At 33.0% G+C, this 22899-nt stretch overlaps 4 protein-coding genes and 1 non-coding gene across 9 annotated transcripts; 4 read left to right on the forward strand and 1 right to left on the reverse strand.

Annotated features, from left to right (window-relative positions):
• The first annotated feature begins 1014 nt into the window (after positions 1 to 1014).
• Positions 1015 to 5904, forward strand: LOC113857741 (3-oxoacyl-[acyl-carrier-protein] synthase I, chloroplastic). Of its 3 annotated transcripts, XM_027489917.1 has the most exons (8): positions 1015 to 1522; positions 1627 to 1768; positions 1919 to 2058; positions 2682 to 2855; positions 4480 to 4593; positions 4702 to 4803; positions 5274 to 5340; positions 5440 to 5793. In XM_027489917.1, the coding sequence occupies exons 1-8, from the start codon at positions 1073 to 1075 to the stop codon at positions 5505 to 5507; spliced, it is 1257 nt and encodes a 418-aa protein (XP_027345718.1). In that variant the 5' UTR covers positions 1015 to 1072; the 3' UTR covers positions 5508 to 5793. The 3 variants fall into 3 exon arrangements, with proteins under 3 accessions (XP_027345718.1, XP_027345717.1, XP_027345716.1); XM_027489916.1 differs by having other exon boundaries at positions 1627 to 2058; positions 5440 to 5904; XM_027489915.1 differs by having other exon boundaries at positions 1627 to 2058; positions 5245 to 5340; positions 5440 to 5828.
• A 1481-nt stretch (positions 5905 to 7385) lies between these two features.
• On the forward strand, positions 7386 to 12827 carry LOC113858769 (DNA replication licensing factor MCM3). 2 transcript variants are annotated; one of them, XM_027491522.1, is made up of 17 exons: positions 7386 to 7470; positions 7552 to 7661; positions 7823 to 8031; positions 8738 to 8868; positions 8945 to 9183; positions 9268 to 9504; positions 9645 to 9799; positions 9881 to 10089; positions 10207 to 10372; positions 10451 to 10653; positions 10812 to 10871; positions 10959 to 11048; positions 11532 to 11707; positions 11957 to 12028; positions 12132 to 12273; positions 12359 to 12460; positions 12689 to 12827. In XM_027491522.1, the coding sequence occupies exons 1-16, from the start codon at positions 7405 to 7407 to the stop codon at positions 12416 to 12418; spliced, it is 2325 nt and encodes a 774-aa protein (XP_027347323.1). In that variant the 5' UTR covers positions 7386 to 7404; the 3' UTR covers positions 12419 to 12460; positions 12689 to 12827. The 2 variants fall into 2 exon arrangements, with proteins under 2 accessions (XP_027347323.1, XP_027347324.1); XM_027491523.1 differs by having other exon boundaries at positions 12696 to 12827.
• Positions 12828 to 14021: 1194 nt separating this feature from the next.
• On the reverse strand, positions 14022 to 16333 carry LOC113859059. Its single transcript, XM_027491875.1, has 2 exons — positions 15853 to 16333; positions 14022 to 14397 (listed from the first exon to the last, which is right to left on the reverse strand). Exons 1-2 carry the CDS (start codon positions 16103 to 16105, stop codon positions 14363 to 14365), a joined length of 288 nt encoding a protein of 95 aa, XP_027347676.1. The 5' UTR covers positions 16106 to 16333; the 3' UTR covers positions 14022 to 14362.
• Positions 16334 to 17690: 1357 nt separating this feature from the next.
• LOC113858409 (uncharacterized protein At2g34460, chloroplastic) lies at positions 17691 to 20072 on the forward strand. Of its 2 annotated transcripts, none has more exons than XM_027491064.1 (5): positions 17691 to 17896; positions 18028 to 18240; positions 18379 to 18498; positions 19248 to 19520; positions 19619 to 20072. In XM_027491064.1, the coding sequence occupies exons 1-5, from the start codon at positions 17789 to 17791 to the stop codon at positions 19781 to 19783; spliced, it is 879 nt and encodes a 292-aa protein (XP_027346865.1). In that variant the 5' UTR covers positions 17691 to 17788; the 3' UTR covers positions 19784 to 20072. The 2 variants fall into 2 exon arrangements, with proteins under 2 accessions (XP_027346865.1, XP_027346866.1); XM_027491065.1 differs by having other exon boundaries at positions 17713 to 17896; positions 19599 to 19967.
• Positions 20073 to 20948: 876 nt separating this feature from the next.
• Positions 20949 to 21021, forward strand: TRNAR-ACG. Its single transcript has one exon. It is a non-coding gene; the product is annotated as a tRNA-Arg (tRNA).
• The last annotated feature ends 1878 nt before the right edge of the window (positions 21022 to 22899 follow it).

Genomic DNA, 22899 nt, shown 5'->3' on the forward strand with positions numbered 1-22899 from the left:
TTATACTTTATGAGGAAATTTAACTTTTTAATTGTTTTTTATAATTATTATATACTTGCCTTTATGTTTAATAATTATTGTCTCTTAAATAAAAAAATGTATGTAATGAAAAATTATTTATATTTTTATTAATAAAATTTGATCTTCATTAAAAAGTTAAAGTCACATTCCTTTTTAAAAATAATAAAAAATAATTTAATTTAAGCTGTAAAATATCAACTTAGATAGGTTAAAATTTAATATTAATTTCAAATTAATCCAAAATAAATCACAAACTTTATCTATAATGGAAACTAATTTTTTTTATCTTCAAATTTATCGAAACTAAATGGTAAAATTTTTCACATGAATATTGAAATGTAAACAATACCAGTGTTCTTAGTTAATGATTGAAACTTAAAAACTAAAATTTTCATAAAAACGCAGAAGCAATAGCAGAGCATTTGGCCAAGACAGTTCTAGCCAAGCAAAAAGTTACAACCTTGGCCATGTCCTCACCAGGGAAGAAGAAGGAGTAGCGTTGTTGTTATCGCCTGCCTCGCTGTAAGGCACCACACATCATGAGAAGAAAACTATGCTCACATTCCATTATTATTACCAATATGTTAATTAATCACACAAAAAACAAAAATAAAAAACACTAACTAATTTTTGTAAGATATTAATAAAAAATAAATTTTGTCAATCTCAAAAATAAACATTCACAAATATTTTTTTTTTTTATAAAAATATACACAATTATTATATTAAAGTTATAAAAATAATAAATATTTTTATTTTTAATAATATTTATTATTATTAACTGTTTATTTTTATTTTTAAAGTTAAAGTTAACTAATTTTAAAAAATTAAAAAATTAAATATAATTAAAATATCTTTTATTAAATTCTAAAAGAAAACTCAAAACACTACTTAGTACTTGACCATAAAAAATGTATTTTAGAAGAAAAAAAAAAAAACAAACCCAACGTTAGCTGAAAATAAATAAGACCACTTGTTACTGAACTTACAACAACAGCATAGCACAGTGCAGGGGCGTTTTTGTTCACTCTGCTTCGCATACTCCGCCACCATGCAAGCACTTCACTCACCCACTCTTCGCGTTTCCCCTTTGGATCCTCTTCGAAAATCCGAAAATGCCGCCAAGAGAACACGCGTTTCCTCCAAGCGCGTGTTCTTCGTCTCCGCCACCGTCGCTCCCAAGCTCTCCGCTCCCCAACGCCAGAAGGACCCCAAAAAGCGCGTCGTCATTACCGGCATGGGCCTCGCCTCCGTCTTCGGCAATGACGTCGATGGTTACTACGGGAAACTCCTAGCCGGCGAGAGCGGCATCACCCCAATCGATCGCTTCGACGCCTCCAAGTTCCCCACTCGCTTCGGCGGCCAGATCCGCGGCTTCTCCGCCGAGGGTTACATCGACGGCAAGAACGACCGGAGACTCGACGATTGTCTACGATACTGCATTGTCGCCGGAAAGAAAGCCCTCGAAAACGCCGATCTCGGCGCCGATAAGCTTTCAAAGGTTTCTCATAGATCTGAGGATTCTTCGTTCAATGGAAACCCTATTTGGCCTGAGAAAATTGAGTTTAACGGTTTCGGATTGTGTTTTTATTTATTTATTTGCAGATTGATAAGGAACGCGCTGGTGTTCTCGTTGGGTCTGGGATGGGTGGTTTAACGGTGTTTTCTGATGGGGTTCAGGCTTTGATTGAAAAAGGGTATCGAAAAATAACACCTTTTTTCATTCCTTATGCGATTACTAATATGGGTTCGGCTTTGCTTGGGATTGATCTTGGTTTCATGGGTCCCAATTATTCTATATCCACTGCTTGTGCTACTTCGAATTATTGCTTTTATGCTGCTGCTAACCATATACGGAGGGGAGAGGCTGATTTGATGATAGCGGGTGGGACTGAAGCTGCCATTATTCCAATTGGGTTGGGGGGTTTTGTTGCTTGCAGGGCTCTTTCTCAGAGAAATGATGACCCCAAAACTGCTTCTAGGCCTTGGGACAAAGACCGTGATGGCTTTGTCATGGGTGAAGGTGCTGGAGTTTTGGTAAGGCTGCTTTTGAATTGATGTTCTTACTCTTTTCAATGGGAACTACGTTTTTTTATCGTTTTTAATTGCATTGTTTATTGTCGCCTAGCTGTTCTTTTGGATTTAATAGTTCTGTGGTCAGTGGCTTTCTGCGATTGTAATGAGATGCAGTTTTGCTAAATTCTGTAGTTTTTTTGGCGTCTTGCTAATGAGTTCCCTTAGGATACTGATTAAGGAATTAATAAATAGAAAGTTTATATTGGAAATCACGGTGTAGGTGCATTGGCATCGTTAAGTGTTAACACTTTCCTATAAAAAGTTTCCACTTTTGATTCCTTATAACTAATAAGTGCCCTTAGGGAACTCTACTATTCTCCTTTGATTTTAATCTGGCTATATCAGTTGAGCTTGCAGATTGTATTGCATTTGCCGGCTATGCTTCTTAATCAGTTTAACTGTAAGACCTTGACAAACTTAGCAACGATGGTAAACTGGTTGGGAAATAACACTAACTTTTTCAATTGACTCATTCCCTATTCTCCCATGTAAAATGTTTGAAGAAAGTGCTATCTCGTATGCTCTTTTTTCGCTCTCTTTAAGCTAATTTAGTGAATCTTAAAATGAGTACTATAACTTGACAGGTAATGGAGAGCCTGGAACATGCCATGAAGCGAGGTGCACCTATTATTGCTGAATACTTGGGAGGTGCTGTTAACTGTGACGCGTATCACATGACTGATCCAAGATCTGATGGACTTGGTGTGTCTTCTTGCATTCAGAGCAGCCTTGAAGATGCTGGTGTGTCACCTGAGGAGGTACTATTTTATTCCTTCTATGTTGCTTCCACTTTTGATGGTAATTTTGTCTGTTACAAATATTTTTGGTTTCTTTTCCCCTGTTCTAATAACTGATTTTTTCCTCAAGGATGTCTCTCCAGATGACCTTACTTTTCTGTTATCTTGCACACATACTTCATGTGTGTTATCAAATATTTTCTCTGGTCTTTTTATGAGAAACTGTCTAAAAGCTTTTAGTGGTCATTTTTATTAGGTGCTTTATAATTTCTGTGAAGCATATATTATGTTTTTTCCATGTACCCTTAATAACTGGAGTTGGTGGGAACCCTAATTAAAACTAAGCAGGGTAAATGTTGATAATGAAGTTAGGTTAAATGGTATTAAATGAAGGCAAAGTTGGCATGTTATAATATTTTTTAAAATATCAAGGAAATTAACTAACTTTAACTACTTTTATTGATTTGTGTAATTTAGTTAGTTGCGTGTTATGAAAAGAACCAGAGAGAGTGCTTTTTAGTATGTGATGTGGTAGGGGATGACATGGGATGTATAGAAAATGGCAAACATTTTCTTACAAAGCTCCTGCTAGCTAGTATAATTTGGAATAGCTCTCCCTAGATTTTCTTTTCTAACATTGAGGTTTGGATAAATGATGACGAAGAAGTTAGATTACAGTAATTATTCAATTATATAAGATAGTATGCATCTTCTTGGTTAACCAGTAATGGGTGCTGGATGGTTAATAGTGTTTACCATAATAATCAATCCTAAATAGTGGCGCAAAGCAATTGACCCCAAAAACGCTGTAGTGGGAAAATGGATAGCACTCTTATTCTTAAGACAATCAAAACAGAGAAGGAAAATAGAGAAAATAATGGTTATTGGTTTTAGTCATCGGAAAAAAACTCTAATGCAGATTGTCTCACCGAAAAATGTTTCAATATTGTCAAAAAATGTCTTTGGTCATGTCAGAATAAGTTGGGTTTGGCTGAAGATGAAAAAAAGACCGAAACTTGGCTAGAAATGGTGACTCACCAAAAAGTGAGGTCGGATATGGATGATGGAGCAAAAGAACTAGAGATGGAGGTAGGGTTTGATCTTGACTTGAGAAGACAGAAGAGAAGCACAAAGTATCGCAACGTAAAAAGGGGGCAAAATCCTAAGATTGCCTCTCTTCTCTTAAAAAGTATTCCAACTTTCAGAAAGAGAGGGCAAACTTGCTCTTTTGCCCCTGTTTGATATAACGGCCACGATGACCACAATTTTCCCTTTTTGCAGCCACAATTCATGGCGGGAGAGCTGCTACATAGCAAAGTGTTAATATACAGCATGTGTACTGTTTTTTTTGTTGTTCCTGTGATCTGCTTCAGTTTCTTCTATTTAGAGTGATGCCAATAAGTTAGACTGAGTAAGAAAAACAATGCAATTAGAAGATAAATTGAAACTTCCATAATTCCAAGTGAGTGGGGCTTCTAGTGGAACTAAAAAGAGGCAATTTGTAATGCCATTGGTGCTGGTTTTTTTTGTCAGTTCCAGAAATTAGTTTTAATGTTTGATTAATTTTTTTTATTTTTTATTTTGTCTCTGATTTATGCATACTGTAAATTAGCAAAGTGAAGGCTCATTATTTGCTTGTTTTCAGGTCAACTACATAAATGCACATGCAACTTCCACTCTTGCTGGTGACTTGGCAGAGATTAATGCTATTAAAAAGGTTTTCAAGGACACTTCTGGCATCAAAATTAATGCCACTAAGGTATTATCTCACTATGCTGGTGAAAAGCTTTCTGTCTTACAGATTATAGAAGGTTATATTTGATTAATTGGCCTTGAATTGATGGACTTGTTCTTTGTTTTGTATCAGTCTATGATAGGTCACTGCCTTGGTGCAGCTGGGGGTTTGGAAGCCATTGCTACGGTGAAAGCCATAACAACAGGGTGGCTGCATCCAACTATCAATCAATTTGTATGTTTTGCTAATATGTTTTAGTGCTAGAATTATTTTGACTGCTTGCATGAGCTTTGTTATGCTCAAATTATTGGAGATTGTACCTAGGAATTCGCATATAACTCATTACAAGGATGTGAGAATCCTTTCACAAATTAGAGTTGTAATTCTCAGATGTTTAGTTTGAGGTCCATTAGTTGTTTGTGCCAGACCACACTGAAGATCATATTAGTATTGAATGTCATTGAATTATTAAGAAGTCAAGTAATATTGTTTGTTGTTGCTGAGTGACTGGAGAGAACTGAAGTGGCTGTGGTTTTAATTATAATGATTACCTGCACAAATAGTTGGAAAAATTCCATGTCCTTTAATTGGCTTATTTTGCCTTTGAGAACCATGCGGAAATTTTTAGTTTGATTTTCTCTCTGCAGTTTTTCTAATTTAAATGGTGTGATGTAGTTACAATATGTACTTGGTCTTGGGTGCAGAATCCAGAACCTGCAGTTGATTTTGATACAGTGGCAAATGTCAAGCAGCAGCATGAAGTCAATGTTGGTAAGATTCTAAATAATTCAATAACCAAGTTTTTCTTTCATTATCACATGACACGCCATAATTTGGACAACTAATGATTTTTTTTTATAATAATTTCAGCCATTTCAAATTCATTTGGATTTGGTGGACACAACTCGGTGGTGGCATTTTCTGCTTTCAGGCCCTGATTGCCCAGCTTGTCTGCACTTTACTTAGAACACGGGCTTAAATTAATTGAAATTTTGTTCTCTCTACATCATTGAGGCTATTTTTTCTATTTGAGTCCATCGTATAAAAATGCTGTAGGCCTGTAGTTGTTCGTTTTCTGCTAATTGTGACTCTTGACAATTAGCTTTAAGGGCTGTTTTGTTGTAGAACTTTTTGAACATAGCTCGAAGATTTATTTAGTTTGGAGGTATACAGCGGATAGAATGCCAAAAGAGCTTCTATTCTTGAGCATTCCTTTTTGTTAACTGAAGATATTTATTTATTGTCAGGCATGTACTTGTGATACTTGCTGATTCCTATGAATCTTTGTAGCATCAGGTTTTTATTTGAAATAGTCATTGGCGGATACGCTATAATTTAAGAGCACTTTCATTTCATGAGTTTCTACATAAATTTGTAATTTCTTAAAAGCAGTAACGCATATTATCATACCTTTGTGTTAAGCATCCCTGTTAGTTTTTTTTCCCCCTTGTCGAATTCGCCACATAACTGCTGTCAACGACAACTATATAAAGAGCAAATCGATTCTTCTACATCAATTTATTTACACCACTCTTACAGCTGCTAACAATCCGCAGTTTTCTGCTTAAAATTGGTAAGCATATAATGTTGGATTTAATGCAAGCTGTGTTATAGCATTGAAAAAAAAAAATACACTTTTAGATTTTTATTTATTTATAAGGGTCGTCTGAGGACAGAAAAATAACAAGACATGAAAGTTGAATAAACATTAAATATAATAAAAGTATAATAACCTTGTTTAAATTTATGTTTTACCTATCAGGATCTCCTGCTTTTTCTTTTGAAAAAAAGTCGAAGCCCGTGTAAGTGTCTAGACTTGTGATAACGTGACGAAAATTATTCTAAATAGGAAATTGTTCTAAAACATTAATATTTTAATAAATAGTTTTTTAAAATAAAAACACATAATTTTTTAGTTTATCATATGTCTAGTGCACATTAAGATATTAGATTAAAAAATATTATTTTATTTTATTTATTCTTAACTCAATTCTTTCTTAAAAAAATGTTACATAAGAGATATAGATACGATAAATATATCATATCTTATTAGTTAAATATACATTAATATTCAGATAAGACATGGAACATTATCTTATCTTATATCATGTCCACTAAATGATCTTTAAATATTGTACTAATTTATCAATTATTTTTTAAACTTATAAAAATATGGTTATAATAGCTTGTAGAGTTTATTCACCTTTATGTTCGTTATTTGCTTAATAAAATTATCAATTACACTAAATGTGAAAACATAAGCATGTTTGAAAGAGAGCATAATTAACTCTTAATTTGCGACACTTTATCTGGCGGTCACAATAAACACTAACAAGATTATCTGAGTGAAGTGATAGATAAATTTTTATCTCAAATTGTTGGCTTGTTGCTGATGATCAAATATCACTGTGAATATTCACTCCTTAAACATATTTTGTTCCGTAGAAAACAAAGATGAAGTGATGCTGAAGCATATAAATGAAAAAAAGCTAAATCGCCTGCAGCGAAATCAATACACTCAAAAAATTATATTGAAAAGGGCTACTTACTTTGATAGTGCCTTCTTCTTCTTCATCTTTCTTTCTTTTTTCTTTTTTTTTAAGGGCTAACACAGTTTTATTATATTTGATTTTAAAAAAGGTTGGGTTTGGGCTTGGAGGCTGGAAAGGCCCAAAATACGTGAACCGGACCAACCATTTTCCCGCCACAAAGAGCAAGAGGCTTATTTTTCCCGCCAAAACAAAGCCCTAGCGCTGAAGAAACAAAAGAGGAACCACCAACGTTTCATTCAGTTCTTCTTCTCTCGCCATTCTCTCACTCTCACTCTCTCTGAAAATGGACGTGAGCGAAGAAGTCAGGGCAGCTCACAAGCGAGAATTCGTAGATTTCTTGGATCAAGATGTATGTTCTATACATTCTCTCTTTTCCTTTTTGTTACTTTTACCGTTTTTCATTTGCAACGATTTTGTGTTGAATTTTCAGGTGGGAAAGGGGATATACATGGACGACATCAAAGCCCTCATCAACCACAAGCGCCACCGCCTCGTCGTCAACATCTCCGATCTCCACAATTTCCGCGACTTGGGTAACAGGTTGAAACTTCTTCACATCAATTATTACTTTAATTCTAGATACGTCCTTTTCTTTTATAGTTTCATTTTTGTGGTAGGGTAGAATTCGATTCTGTGTAGGGAGTTAGTGTATGGTTGGTGTTTAAATTTATTTATTTATTTATGTTGTGTGTGGTTTTCAGGATTCTTAGGAATCCAAGTGAGTACATGCAGTCGTTCTGCGATGCGGTGACCGATGCCGCGCGTGCTATTGATCCTAAGTATTTGAAGGAAGGGGAACAAGTGCTCGTGGGATTTGAAGGTCCTTTTGTTTCTCGCAGAGTCACGCCTAGGGAGCTTCTGTCTGAATTCATAGGTTCGATGGTCTGTGTTGAGGGCATTGTCACCAAATGTATAACCCCCTTTCCTTCTTTATTTTTGGCCGCTTGTTTATTTGTTGTCTATAGTTTAATGATTGAATGCTACTAGTTTTTCACGAGATGATGATGATAAAATGATTGTGAATTTTGATTCCTAAGTGGCTCTGGAACTTGTAAATAAAATCAAACTTATTGTCTCCTTTTTTTTTAAAATCCTTTATGCAATTGCTCGCTGATAAGTTTTACAGAGTCAATAAGAGGATTTGGGGATGGTATTTTGTTTTGGGGGGTGAATTTATTTACTATATAAATTACGGGACAATGTAGGTTGTTTTCGTTTTAGGTTTAAAGCTTTAGGTTTTGTCATGGCCATTGCTTGGTATAACTTGGGACTTATTTCATTTTTTGCATTGAAAAGTGTACTATGTAATTTTGTTTGACATACAAAGCTTTTATTTTAATTACAAGTTAATATCATTTATGCTAAGTTTTACTCTTAGTGTGTCCTTGAGTGGCATGTCATGCGTTATGATTTGTGATAATGGGCAATGTGAAGATCATTCACTGGTAGAAATATGTACTCTTTCTCTTTTCCAAGCAGCGGTTTGGTTTTATCTTTTGGTTGTTCTTTCTCCTAATTGATTCCTTCCTTTCTGTTTCATTAAGAATAAACTTAAAATTGAGAACGAGTACACTGTTCAAGCATGCGGGAATCTAATCTGTTATTTTCATTTATAGGTTCTCTTGTAAGGCCGAAGGTTGTTAAAAGTGTTCACTTCTGTCCCACCACGGGAAACTTCACTACTCGTGAATATCGGGATATTACATCTAATTTGGGTTTGCCGACAGGATCTGTTTATCCCACGAGGGTAATCTCAAGCTCTTGATCTCTAAAGATCATTTATAATTACCCGATGAAATTTTCAGATTCGGTCTTTCTTGTAGGATGAAACTGGCAACTTACTTGTGACCGAATATGGATTGTGCAAATATAAAGATCATCAAACCTTGTCCATTCAAGAAGTTCCAGAGAATTCTGCTCCTGGTCAACTCCCGAGAACAGTGGATGCCGTTGTAGAAGATGACCTTGTTGATTCTTGCAAGCCAGGAGATCGTGTAGCCATTGTGGGGGTATATAAGGCTCTTCCTGGGAAAAGCAAAGGCAGTGTGAATGGAGTATTCAGGTAGCTCCAGAAAATATACTGATATAATTCCTTTGCATTCCTTTTTTTCTTGAACAGAAACTTGATTGACTGGTGTGCATGCAGGACTGTGCTCATAGCCAACAATGTTTCTCTTCTCAACAAAGAGGCTAATGCACCAATCTACAGTCCTGAAGACCTCAAAAACATTAAAAAGATAGCTGAAAGAGATGATACATTTGACCTGCTTGGTAACTCACTTGCACCTTCTATATACGGGCATTCTTGGATAAAGAAAGCAGTGATTTTGTTGATGCTTAGTGGAGTGGAGAAGAACTTAAAGAATGGCACTCACTTGCGAGGGTTAGTGTTTTCTCTTTATATCCTTTTTCTGTTACTGGTATTATTGAAGTCCGAGTTCAACTCATTCTTGCTTTACATTTATTTCTCTTGGTATTTTTTACAAATAAAGATTGTAATGCTGGTCTGTCTTGCATCTTTAGTGACATTAACATGATGATGGTTGGTGATCCCTCTGTTGCCAAGTCTCAACTCTTAAGAGCAATTATGAATATTGCTCCCTTGGCCATATCAACAACAGGCCGGGGTTCTTCTGGGGTTGGTTTGACAGCCGCAGTAACTTCAGATCAAGAAACAGGTAAAATATTCTTCATTGGCTATACATAATTCTATTATTACATTTGTCATCTAAGGCAACATTGTAATTTATTTCTGCCAGGGGAAAGAAGGCTTGAAGCTGGGGCAATGGTTCTTGCTGACAGAGGTGTTGTCTGCATTGATGAATTTGACAAGATGAATGATCAAGATCGTGTTGCTATACATGAAGTTATGGAACAGCAGACTGTGACAATTGCCAAAGCCGGTATCCATGCGTCACTTAATGCCAGATGCAGTGTGGTGGCTGCTGCAAATCCCATATATGGAACTGTAAGTGGAATTATGTGAGTAATTTGCTGCAGTTTAAATTACCAAAGTTACTAATTCCACTGAACCGTTAGTTTCATTTTAAAATGACTTCGCGGCTTTTATTGTGCGGTTCCACAGTATGACCGTTCATTGACTCCAACCAAAAATATTGGACTCCCAGACTCCTTGCTATCTCGATTTGATCTACTGTTTATTGTGTTGGATCAAATGGATCCTGATATTGATCGTCGAATATCAGAACATGTCCTGCGTATGCATCGATTTCGTTCTGCCATTGATGGAGGTAGATAAGCAGTTTTCAAATGCTAGAAACATGCTTATACTGGAGAGATTTTTTATTCAAATTAACTTACCAATGTAGGTGAGGCTGCCCTTGATGGGAGCTCAAGATATGGAAGAGAAGATGAAGCTGATACAGAGTCATCTGTCTTTGTCAAATATAACAGAATGCTACATGGGAAGAAAACTGAAAGAGGTCGCAAACGTGATACCCTTACAATTAAGTTTCTTAAGAAATATATCCATTATGCTAAGCATAGGATTCAACCTGACCTGACTGATGAGGTGATGTGCCTTGTTATTATTAGCAATTCTATTTTTCTTGATTTATGATGAATTCTGATTGTGAAGTCTGATTATTTTCAATGGTTGTTATGCTTCTGTTCCAATTCATTATTATCTCGACATGTGGCTTAATTTTAACATCAATTGATTGTCCACAGGCATCTGACCACATTGCCACAGCATATGCTGAGCTCAGAAATGCAAGTTCAAATGCAAAGGTTAGCATTAGGAATTGGAATTGGCTCAAAGCATATGAGCCATTTTACAAAATAGATTTTTATTAATATTTTGCGGGCTTTATGCAGACTGGAGGAACTCTTCCTATAACTGCCAGAACATTAGAAACCATAATACGTCTCTCAACAGCTCATGCCAAATTGAAGTTGAGCAGAAAGGTACTAGACTTGGTGTCTACACTATAGTGCTTCTTTTCCGATACTTGTAATACCGTGGGATACGTGTTCAATTTGATAGCAAGCCCATGTCAAATTAACCCCTCGGTGTTTCTTTTTAGTTAGGCTTGGATAGCTCTTCCAAAGGACCAAATCTAATTATGGCTCTCAAAATTACGTTTAATCCCAAAAGCAGTTTTTCCACTTGTTTAATTGTTTGGCTGGGAGATGGTAGGAGTAATGTATTGTTACTTTCGACCAAAAATATTGTCGGTATCTCCGTCAAGTAATATATTTTTTAACTAAACGTTTGGAAATGTAAAACTCATTATTTCGAAAGTAATTATTTTCCCTAAAGTAATCTTTCTTGTTAAGCTTGCCATTCTACCTTTAAGTTGCAATTTGTGCTACCTCAGTGTTTTGTGTGTTTTCAGTGTTGATTGGTTTGAGTACACTTCCTGATTGAGCCTGCACCTATTTTGTCAGGTTTCAAAGTCTGATGTAGAAGCTGCTTTGAAGGTTCTTAATTTCGCAATATATCACAAAGAACTGACAGAAATGGAGGAGCGTGAGCAAGAGAGGGAGAGAGAATCGGAGAAAAAGCGTATGGCTGACCACAACGAAAATGATGGCCCTGATCGTGGTCCTAAAAAGCAAAGAGGGTGAGCAATAGTCAATACTCGTTGGAAAACAAAAATATAACCATTGCAACCATCTTTTCGTTTTAATGACTATAATTAGCTTACAAGATAATTCATTTATTTCCATATTCTATACCAGAAACCAAGCATCCTTTCACGAATAGTTCTATGATTCCATGTAAATATTGATGGTATTGGTACATTTCTTGAGAAAACATTACTTGGCCATAATGGACTATCAACACTTCCTCGTCTTTTTTTTTTGGCTAGGTCAACATCGGATGCCATGGAAGTAGACGATGCCTCAGGAGCCCAAACTACTGTCAGTCTCACTCCTGAAAGGTCTGTCAACTGTCAATTCCTGCTTTTTTCACAATTTGTTTTCATATATTCCAATATCTGCTCAACTGTTTCTGACGTAAAAATATCTTCCATCAACATGCAGAATAGAAGCATTTAATTCTCTATTTGGTCAGCATATGCGTGCCAACCGCTTGGATCTCATATCTATTGCAGACGTGGAGGATGTTATCAACAGAGGAGCAGATTCGCGTTACAGCCCGGCAGATATACTACTACTATTAGAGGTACGTTCTTCGTATGAAGTTCTGGTCCCACCTTCCTAAGCATGAACTCTCATAATAGTGTCTTTTGTCTTTTCTGAAATTTCAGAGGCTGCAAAATGACAATAGAGTGATGATAGTTGATGGAATGGTGCATATGATATCATAATATGTAGATCGTTGCACAATCTCTTGACAAAGATTTAGACAGGTATCCGATTTTGTAAATTGGTTATTTTTCACGGATGAGGTGACTGTCTTTATAATTCACCTGTTAGTCATACTCAGTTACATCTCTAATCATCTAATTCTCGCGGCCACCAAATAAAAAAAAATTATAGGGAATGATGAAAACACGTAATCTAATTAGATGTGCAAGATTCCAAGATTTGCAATTGTAGAACTTAATTTTCATCTTAACAAACTAAGGATAATTCAGGGAGCAGAATTTGCCGCTGGGTAGTGTGCAGTCCACACCGGAGGGAGGAGGATTGACAACTTTCAATGTTCATTTATTTACTTGCTATCTGGGAGTCATTTGCCAACACTTCAACAAAGAGATAGCCTATGCGATTTCATTGCCATACGCGTCCATAATTTGATTCCACCCGTACATCTATGTATTTCAGTGCTGCTAACTAACAATGTATTTATGTGTAAACAAGGATTTAGAAATGAACTCTTGTTTTGGGGTATGTTACAGAAATGAATTTTAGGCTCCCATTTGCTGCGCTTTTTTTTTTTGCCACCTTTTTTATCTGTTGGAGTTATCAATTGGGATAAGGCATGTCAGGAAAATTTAAGTCCATCTGGATTCTAAACTGCATTGAATACCAATACTGATAACCATTTTGTCGTGGAACTGATATTATCTTTAAATATTTTTAGTGTGGAATGCTTAATTAGTGTTTTATATATACATATAAATAAAAGAATGATCCTAAGTACTTTGACTTGAGACTATCATTTGACTTATATTTATCGGTCATAGTAACATAGTCTAATAATTTTTAAACTTATATTAATATAAATACATCTGTCCTATATATATATATATATATATTAAATTATTTATAAATGAAAGGTATTATAATTTTTACAAAAAACAAAGATAAATTTTTTTAATAATTAATATATTTGATACTTTTAATATTTAAGATATAAAATATTTGATAACTTTTTATAAATAAGATTAGAGGCAGTAAAACCAGGTGCAATTTCATGATCTTAAAAAAGAAAAAAAAAAGAAAAAGAAAACGGGTGAAAATAAAGTAGAAAGTGTTAACTTTAAATTCCTATAGTCCACGACTAAATATTAGTCTGATCAGAGAAAAACTCTCAAAAATTTCGGAGCCAAAATATACGAATATGAAAGTAAAAAACTAATGTCACATTTTAAATATTTCTGATACTGAAAAGCCTATTTTTAATTATCTCAAATTAAAATAAAGGTTTAAACTACAAAGAAAGGATATTAGTATAACATAATAACTCAACCATTTTAATCCATACTACTTATTTTGCTCGAGGTTCTCAATCAAGGAGAAAGAAAAACTGAACTGATTTGAGTTTACTTTCACCATAGAATGAAAATGAATTACTATCAACTATATTTATGCTTCTGAAACCACAACAGCTCACCACCTCGTAAGAGTGCTCGGGTTATGAAAAGGGAGGAAAAGTATAATTTTTCTTGCTCGTATATTCCTATCTAAATGAGCATAGAGGACAAGTATCTTTTTAATAAAGTACCACTCATAAATGTAGTTGGTGAGACCTCAATTTCTAACCTCTTTATTGATCATAATCCGAACATAGAATTAGACTCATAGAATACGTGAGCAGGTTTAAATTGGAATTAAAAATCTATGCTCAACTAGTTGCTGCTGGGGTGTTTTATGTTCAAAAAATATCAGTTTCCCAAATTTAACAAGTCATCTGCCTGCCAACTGTGAACCACTATTCAATGAACAGAGTAGAAGCAAGAACACGAAAGTTAATCCTTGAAACTATTAAGTCTGGATAAGGTTGAGGATTGCCATTTATGTTTGGAGGGGAAATGCTGGAGAGGCCGCCATGCATGTGGACATTGATTCTATCATCATCAAAAGTTTTATTTGTCAAACTCCCATATAACACCTCCATCTTCTGCAATACCAAAATAAAAGACAATGGTAATAATCAATAACTTGAAATTTAAAAAAGCAAGAGTTAAAGTCACTAGTTTTCAGACAACTAAAACTTCATTTACAAGATTGTCATAAACCCAAAACAAGCTTGCAGAAAATGCGTTAACATCACAAAATACATAATTATGAGCATTGATAGAGCATCAATTGTACAACTTGGTAAATGGTAACATGAAACTATTAAGTCTGAAAAGTAGGGGTCTACCCACAGAGCCAAGCCATCTCTAGTTGTACAGAGATTTTTAGGAGCTAATCCATTTGTTTGTACATTTTTATTTTTAAAGAAAAATAATGGGATGAAAAATTCAAGAGATAGTTTGCACTTCCCACAATAGTAGCATTTCATTATGAAGTTGATACAGAAAAAACCAGAAAGTCATGTTTGGCGATGAAAGAGTAAACAGTTAGTTAATTCCTACAAAATATAAATTAAACTTAAAGATATATTGCCAGATTCCTTCTTTCTAAGATGAAATTACCGTCCAAGGTTGTATTTGGCTACCCATTCTGTCAAACGTCCGTTAAACTCTATTCTATTGAAAAACCATATATGCACTTAGTTCTTTCAATATGGGTGTCACGAACTAATTTGATGGGCAAAATCAATATTTCAGGGTTCTATGTGATAATTTTCACCTTTTAGAACTAACAACATGACCAACCCTATTTCTTTCTAATTACACGTTTGGAAATGTTTATTTTAGGAGAAACAATCATTTGTTTTCCAAATACTATTATCCAATGAGAAATGCTAACAATATTCTATTTCTAACACACTCTTAGACATGGGTTAAATTTTATTGAATTAAAAAATGACGAGTCGTACTTTTTTTCATTCATAATTTAATAATTCTATTTTCATTCTGTGTTAATTTTCAATAAATTTTAGTCAATAAAAAACATTTAAAAAGAACATATCCAAAGTTTATTTGAATTTATGAAAAAAATTATAAACTTATTTTAATAAATTATCAGTGAAACTAATCAAAATAACTTTCTTTTCTAATTTACTTAACATAATTTCACATTCATGATTAAATATATGACATAAGTTATAATGCGATAAAAAATATATTAAACGCGATGAAAAATACATGGGAAAGAAGGCATTCTTTTTTCTGGGGAAGATGATACTTCTCTTTCAAACTTATGACTTGAACCAGTTCTTTATTACGCAATAGTTAATACAGAGTAAAACAAGAGTGAAATTGATTCAGAGACAAAGCAACTACAACTCAACATATGTTAAGGGTAAGACGACCTGACAGTAATGTTAATAAAATGTTAAGTGCAGAATATGTTTAATGCCACAAAGGGTTCAAGCATAGAAAAAAACAAAAAATGATATATGACATAAGTTATAATGCGATAAAAAATTTATTAAACGCTATTTACCCTAATTAGAAGAAAATACCTTTAACTTTCTTATCAATCCATGATTCCACAAGCATTCCAGCACCAATTCCAGCAGTAACACACGCAGTGCAGAAGAAAATCGCAGAGGGTAGTGGCCATCGGGGAAGGAAATAGTAATCAGGAATTTGCCTAACTCTCTTCGGAAATCGTTTCTTCAGAGCTGGTTGAACACTCGGATTTTGCTGCATCTCGCCACCAACGGCTTTCCAATCCACCCCTTTCAGTGGATCTCTTGCATCTTCGCTTCCCATAATGCCTCACAATTTATGTTGCTTATGCACAAAATTTCAAATTTGTAGCAAATTCAAAATGGAATCAATCGTTACCGGTGTCCTGTGCTGTATGAACTTCAAAATTGCCGCGATTTGAAAGACAACACTAAGATGAAAATCGAAAATTCCAAATAGACTCGGTGAAATACCAAAAAATGTAAGAAGAAGAAGGGTGCACAGGTGATTGAGAGATTAGGGTTTACCTGTTAAATCAGTTGAGTACCTCTTTTAGGTTGGAATTTGAAAAAAAGTTAAAATCTTAATTTTAATTAAAAAAACTTTAAAGTTATAGTTAAATTATGATAAAAATAGAGTAAAACTCTTGTAATAGTTCTTAAAATTATATGAATTGAGTAGTTTACTATTTAAAGTTTAAAAATTCTTTGTTGGTTACTTCAATTCATAAAATGGTATTTATTTTAATCTTTATATAAAATAACGGTTAAAATGAAAAAATAACATTTTTAAAACAATTAAAAATTAATAAAGGTTTAATACTTAAAAATATTTAACAGATGCAATTTTAAAAATTGACTTGATGGTTTATTCACAGAATATACTTCATTTACATGATAATAGTAATTATTTTTCATAAACTTTATTTAAAAACTATATTAAATTTTGCTAATTGCATTGTTCTATTGTTTTCATTAACTAGATAGTTTTTTGTTCAAACTTTTAAATTTAAGCGTCGTGTTCAAAGGAGGATTTGGTTGATGAGAAAAAATGAGGATTTTTTTTACCTTATCTGTAAATAATACTTTAAATTAATATACGTTTTATTTGTGCAATTTTTCTTTTTGTTCATATACGTAAAGAAATATGTATAAATTCTAAAAATGATACAAATTTTCATATTTTAAAACTTTATATAAAATTTATGCAAACAAAATGCAAGTTTAATAATTTTCTATAAAGTAGCTGTTGTTATTATTATTAAATTTTGTATATTATAATATTTTTAAAACTTTAATACTGTGATACCGTATAAATGATTATAGGAAAGAAATTCGTTTATTTTAATAGCAAGTCTTGTTAACTTATTTCATTTAATAATTATTTATAAACATTAAAATTTATTAATTTAATTTTTAAATTATATAATGATATTTTTATAATCATACATGTTAAAATTTAGAAAAAGTAAATATTTACAACTTTGTAATTTTATAGTCCATATTTTATATATCTTAAAAATATATTATAAGTTAAAATAAATAATTTGATAAAATATTAAATGACTTTTAAATTTATAAAATTTTGTGAATCTTATTTATCTATAAAAAAATTAAATCAATAAAATTTACCATTTACAAATTATTATTAAATAGAATAAGTTAAGATAACTTAACGTTAGAGTAAGTTATCACTTGCCATCCCAGGAACATAATATAACAGGACATGTCATTTTTTTTAATGTGCAATGCAAATTAAAATTAAAATTCCGTTAATGCAATTTTTTAGAGGAGAAAAATTAAAATTTCAGGCTAACTCGGTTGGAAGCAATACACAGATTCGTAATATACAAAATAAGAATGACGCAGGTAGAAGCAAACGTATTGTGTGGTTGGTGTACGTGGCACTCTTATAGCGTCTTGTTTGGTGAGCCTAGAAATTAGAAGAAATCTCCGTTTCACATTGTCATTGTCATTGTCATTGTCAATGGCTGCTCCTCTTACGGTCGTAAGAACTCCCACTTTCACTCACCAACGCATTCTTACCAAACCCTTCACTGCTTCCTCTTCCTTTTACCCCCTCAGTTTCGCAAAGGTAACGCACTACATAGCATCTTATCCTAATTGTTGGATTATTATAAATTTTTGGTTTTTCCAGCATCACGTGCATGTTTGTGTGTTGTTGTAACATACCCTTTATTTATTATTATAATGATTTGATGTTAGATGGAAGGAAGTGAGGTCCCTGAGCAAGTAGCAGAGAAATCTGGAGAGGAATTGGGTGTGAAGAAGAAGATATTTGTTGCTGGAGCCACTGGTAGCACCGGAAAAAGAATCGTTGAGCAGTTACTGGCAAAGGGTTTTGCTGTTAAGGCTGGGGTTAGAGACTTGGACAAGGCAAAGACAACCCTTTCCTCTGCCAACCCATCTCTCCAAATTGTAAGCTTTTCCAATATCTTCACACAATCACTTCAGAAATGACACATACATGCATACTTTGTACTTACATATACATATATGTGTATATGAGTTATTGGAAATGAAATTTGGCTTGTATATGATTGGGTTCATGTGCAGGTGAAAGCTGATGTCACTGAGGGTTCTGACAAGCTAGCTCAAGCCATTGGTGATGATTCAGAAGCAGTAGTATGCGCCACAGGCTTTCGCCCAGGGTGGGATTTGCTTGCTCCATGGAAGGTTTGTCAAATTTTTGTTGATGTCTTGTATCTACTCTCTCTTAGCAGTATACTAGAATGTTTGAGTGTATAACCATTTTGTTATGTTAGAATGCTTCACTTTTAATATCAGCTGGCTGGCATTGTTTAATGCCCTTGGTTTGGTTTAGAATTAAACTTTGATTACATGAACTCTGGGTAATAGTTGGGCTCGGCTCAACATATTCATTTGGTTGAATAGTCTTGTTTGATTGTATGTTACACATATATGTATATGGTAGCGTTTTTCATTGTTTAAAGAATTGATTCCCCTTTCCTACTTGCTTTTTGGGTAATGAAATTGTGAGAGTAATCTAACGATGATCTCTGTTTCTTCAGTGTTTCATTCTGCACTTTGGTTCATCCTGAAGCTCTTGTTTGGTAACTTACATCGTTTTGGTTATTACTAGGAGTCAAGGATGTAGATGGAGAGCCATTAGGATTTTTTTTTTTTCTACTCTTATTTACAAATGTATTGCTATGCACGAGATTTACAGAATTTCAAGGAGATTCCTAATTTATATTCTGCACTTGTGAAGGGATAAAATATCTGTATCATACTAATTTGAAATACTATCTGTCCTTCAAATAGATGAATTAATAAGAAACTAATTAAATTGCAAAGAAAATTCACAACGAAGAAGCCAACAATCGTTGTAGGTTGGGTGGATTACTATGTCTCTTGGTATTATCATTCAGTGCTTTCTTATAATTAAGGGATATATTATGCAGGTTGACAATTTTGGCACGGTAAACCTTGTTGAAGCATGCAGGAAACGTAATGTTAACAGATTCATTCTGATCAGTTCAATTTTAGTTAATGGAGCAGCTATGGGACAGCTACTAAATCCAGCTTACATCTTTCTCAATGTTTTTGGACTCACCTTGGTAGCAAAACTACAGGCAGAGAATCATATCAGAAAATCCGGTATAAATTACACAATAATAAGACCTGGCGGGTTGAGAAACGATCCTCCTATTGGAAATGTTGTAATGGAGCCAGAGGTATTGCTTACATTTCTGATTTTCTATTACAATTCCATAGTACAATCAAGTTTAGATTTGTAGAACAATTCTGGAAAGAATTACTTTTTGTGTATCAGGACACCCTTTCGGAAGGAACCATATCCAGAGATCAAGTTGCAGAAGTCGCTGTTGAGGCATTGGCATATCCTGAGGCATCTTATAAAGTTGTGGAGATTGTCTCGCGTCCTGATGCTCTGAAACGCTCATACCGTGATCTTTTTGGTTCCATAAGGCAACGATGATTTGAGTTTAGGACTTGTTTGCGGATTACTGAATTAGCTTCCCTATTTATTTCTCATTACAAATGTGTATTACTTAATTGTCTTCCCGTGTGTGCTACTTCATTCAGTTGGTATGCTAGAGTAATGTGTAAATATTTCGACATCTATTTTGTTATCCTTTCTGTTCTCTTCTCTCTTCCATTAAAAGTTAGTAAAGAATACATTATTCTAGAAGTTGAAGCTACTTCTGTTTGGCTACTTTCATTTTTTGGTTGATTCCACTATAAGAAAGCCATTATATAGTTAACAGACAATGTTGTGTAAGAAAAACGGATTTCTACATAAAATCACATTACATAGATGAATTCCAGATTCCAACTTTGTTATCACAAGCATCAACCCAATGAAAATAAAGAATTAAATCATTTCATTGAATACCCTATCAGCAACTGGGCATTAGCTTACTGGGATTAGATGAACCAAGCAACCGCAAAAGCAATGATATTAAGTCCAGCTGGGGCACCAAGGTGTACTCCTGCACTTTCCATTGGTGTGGGAGGAATTGCGGCAACATCTTCAGCTACACTCTCTGCTACACCACAGTAAGCAGAAATCAATATAGCCATAATGTAGACAGTAAAAACTACTGCAATCCTGCAGGACTCCATTTTTCAACCAGCTCTCAGTTGATCAAGAATCACAAGATTTGGCTTACTTGGATGTAAGTTGTTGAGATGAAAATGAATAAATGATAGTGGAACACTACAATACGTTTTATAGGTAGGATTTGCGACAACTTAGCAATTTTGAGCTGTAATATGTAGCTTAAACAGTAAACATAATGATTTGAGAGTGTTGGGGAATTAATAATAATGTTTTGTCTCCCTCATCCAAAACAATTTGTGGTAACGGTGCTCAGTTAGTGTTATGTAATCAGCTTTTTAATCAAAAACATTAAGCATGCGAATTAAATTATAGAATCATCAATAGCTAAATATATAAAAAAAACAAGAACAGAAAGTATGATAAAGCAACCTAGGTAAATTTCTCTTGAAGCAAAGCTACACATATCTTGGTGCAACCGTGTGAGTTTATGTAGCCCCTATTACAAAAGAGTGATTAAAATAAACTTCATTGAATATACTACAATAATTTTATCATAATTTAAATATGCTATTGTGCAAGAGACTCCGTGGCCCAATGGATAAGGCGCTGGTCTACGGAACCAGAGATTCTGGGTTCGATCCCCAGCGGAGTCGATTTTCTTATTTTAAATGTTTAATATTATTTTTTATATAGTCTTTTATGCACTCAAGTTCTGGTCTTCGTGAGAAGGCGTGGGTTCAAATCCCACTTCTGACAAGTGAGTTTTCCATTACTTTTTTATTTTATTTTGTTGTTATCTTTATTATAAATTTCTTATTATATTTGATATTATACCACAATAATCATCACTATGAGAAATACCTTATATATAAAAAAAAAATACTTATACTATTTATTATAATACCTAGCTATTTTTATACTTGAGTTAACAATAAATGGTGTTAATTTATATTTTAACTTTAAAACACGGCAAATAAACTATTTGACATAGTAAAGCATGTTTTTAAAATTTAGAAGGTTGGTTGAGTGAGTAAAATAAGATTTTACCTTTGACTCTTAAAATAAGATAAATATATTTTCTATAATCATTTTTTAAGTATAATAATTTTTTTTAACTTTAAAACAATAGTAATAATAATACATTATTAACAAAATTTAATTTTAAAGAATTAATTTCAATATGGTAAAAAAAAATTGTCAGACAATAAAAAAAATAGAATGTATGAAAATGGAGACAGAGAGTTGAAGTAAGTGGATTATGTATGTATCATACAAGCGTATCCTCATCAATTATTTTCAACAATGAGTCATACTATTTCTCTTCAATCACCAGAGTAAGAACCAGCAAAATCTTATAAGGGGCATTATGATATTTGTGTATACACATTTGTATTTTAGAATACTCATATAAACGTGAATAATGTTTTTAGTGCATGTATCATATGTTGGGAATATTTGTGCATGCCCATATTCCTTTTTTCTAGACTTCAGTAAAATGTTATGATATGTCTTTCTCAATAAATTATTGAAGTAAAAAAAATTAAAATTAAAGTTAATTATAAAAAATAAAAGAGAAAAACTAGTGAAAAGAGTAAAATCTATCTCAATTAAAAACATTTTAAAATTTTTCAAACTATTATTATAAAATACAGTAGAAAATATGAAATTTGTATTTAGTTTAATTTGATTATATATATATATATATATATATATATTGAAGTTTTCTGAATTTTTAAAATATATTTTATATCAAAATATGAAAAAGTGAAAAATAAATCATAAAAATTAAATAATAATTTATCAAAAATATTAATTTATTACATATAACTCATTTTTAAAAAATATAAATTTTATTATCATACATATACATACAAACTATTTACAATATTTTATTACTAACCCTGTAAAATTTTAGGTTAAATTATTCATAAAATCAATCTAATCAATTTCAAATTAATTAATTAATTTTTTATAAAATATTCAACAATTTATTTAAATAATTCACTAATAACTAAATTTATTCACACCTTTTACTTCCAAATATGAATTTTGTTAAAATCAATTCTTATTATGATAATTTTTAATATTTTGTATTTATTAAATGGGAACTTTTTTTGGGGGTCAAATAAAACAAAATTTGAATGATAATTTAATATGACAGTCTGACAGATTTTGTAACTCTGTGCTCTTAGTTTTGCTAATCAGTGCTGAAATAAACAACGTGGCACCCCGCATGGCACTCTTTCAATCGAAAGCATTGATGAAATTAAGCTTTCTCTTTGTCTTCTTTGTAGAAACCATGTGAAAGTTCACGTTCATCCTTCAATTTTCAACTTAGAACAGAGCATCCAAATCCCTCACGCTTCTTTAAACTAACAGACAAAACTAATATCATTTGTTTTCCTTTTTCCAGTTACTAATCTAATAACATCCTTTGTTTGTACTAGAAAAACATCCAGATAGTAAAATATTGTTTAATTAAAATGAAAATGAAAAAAAATAAATTTAATACATTTTAATATGGAAATATG

The sequence above is a fragment of the Abrus precatorius genome, unplaced genomic scaffold, assembly GCF_003935025.1.
Source record: "Abrus precatorius isolate BTA unplaced genomic scaffold, Abrus_2018 Scaffold2, whole genome shotgun sequence".
NCBI lineage: Eukaryota > Viridiplantae > Streptophyta > Magnoliopsida > Fabales > Fabaceae > Abrus > Abrus precatorius.

What these genes read in the sequence shown, in the direction of transcription:
- LOC113857741 (XM_027489915.1), top strand. Translation starts at nt 1,073, where the DNA reads ATGCAAGCACTTCACTCACCCACTCTTCGCGTTTCCCCTTTGGATCCT. An exon ending in GTGAAGGTGCTGGAGTTTTG is followed by an intron (nt 2,059 to 2,681) that starts GTAAGGCTGCTT and finishes ATAACTTGACAG; the next exon opens with GTAATGGAGAGCCTGGAACA. An exon ending in GCAGCATGAAGTCAATGTTG is followed by an intron (nt 5,341 to 5,439) that starts GTAAGATTCTAA and finishes TAATAATTTCAG; the next exon opens with CCATTTCAAATTCATTTGGA.
- LOC113858769 (XM_027491522.1), top strand. Translation starts at nt 7,405, where the DNA reads ATGGACGTGAGCGAAGAAGTCAGGGCAGCTCACAAGCGAGAATTCGTA. An exon ending in CAAATCCCATATATGGAACT is followed by an intron (nt 10,090 to 10,206) that starts GTAAGTGGAATT and finishes GCGGTTCCACAG; the next exon opens with TATGACCGTTCATTGACTCC. An exon ending in GGTCCTAAAAAGCAAAGAGG is followed by an intron (nt 11,708 to 11,956) that starts GTGAGCAATAGT and finishes TTTTTTGGCTAG; the next exon opens with GTCAACATCGGATGCCATGG.
- LOC113859059 (XM_027491875.1), bottom strand. Translation starts at nt 16,105, where the DNA reads ATGGGAAGCGAAGATGCAAGAGATCCACTGAAAGGGGTGGATTGGAAA. An exon ending in GATTGATAAGAAAGTTAAAG is followed by an intron (nt 14,398 to 15,852) that starts GTATTTTCTTCT and finishes TTGGTATTGCAG; the next exon opens with AAGATGGAGGTGTTATATGG.
- LOC113858409 (XM_027491064.1), top strand. Translation starts at nt 17,789, where the DNA reads ATGGCTGCTCCTCTTACGGTCGTAAGAACTCCCACTTTCACTCACCAA. An exon ending in ACCCCCTCAGTTTCGCAAAG is followed by an intron (nt 17,897 to 18,027) that starts GTAACGCACTAC and finishes ATTTGATGTTAG; the next exon opens with ATGGAAGGAAGTGAGGTCCC. An exon ending in ATTTGCTTGCTCCATGGAAG is followed by an intron (nt 18,499 to 19,247) that starts GTTTGTCAAATT and finishes TATATTATGCAG; the next exon opens with GTTGACAATTTTGGCACGGT.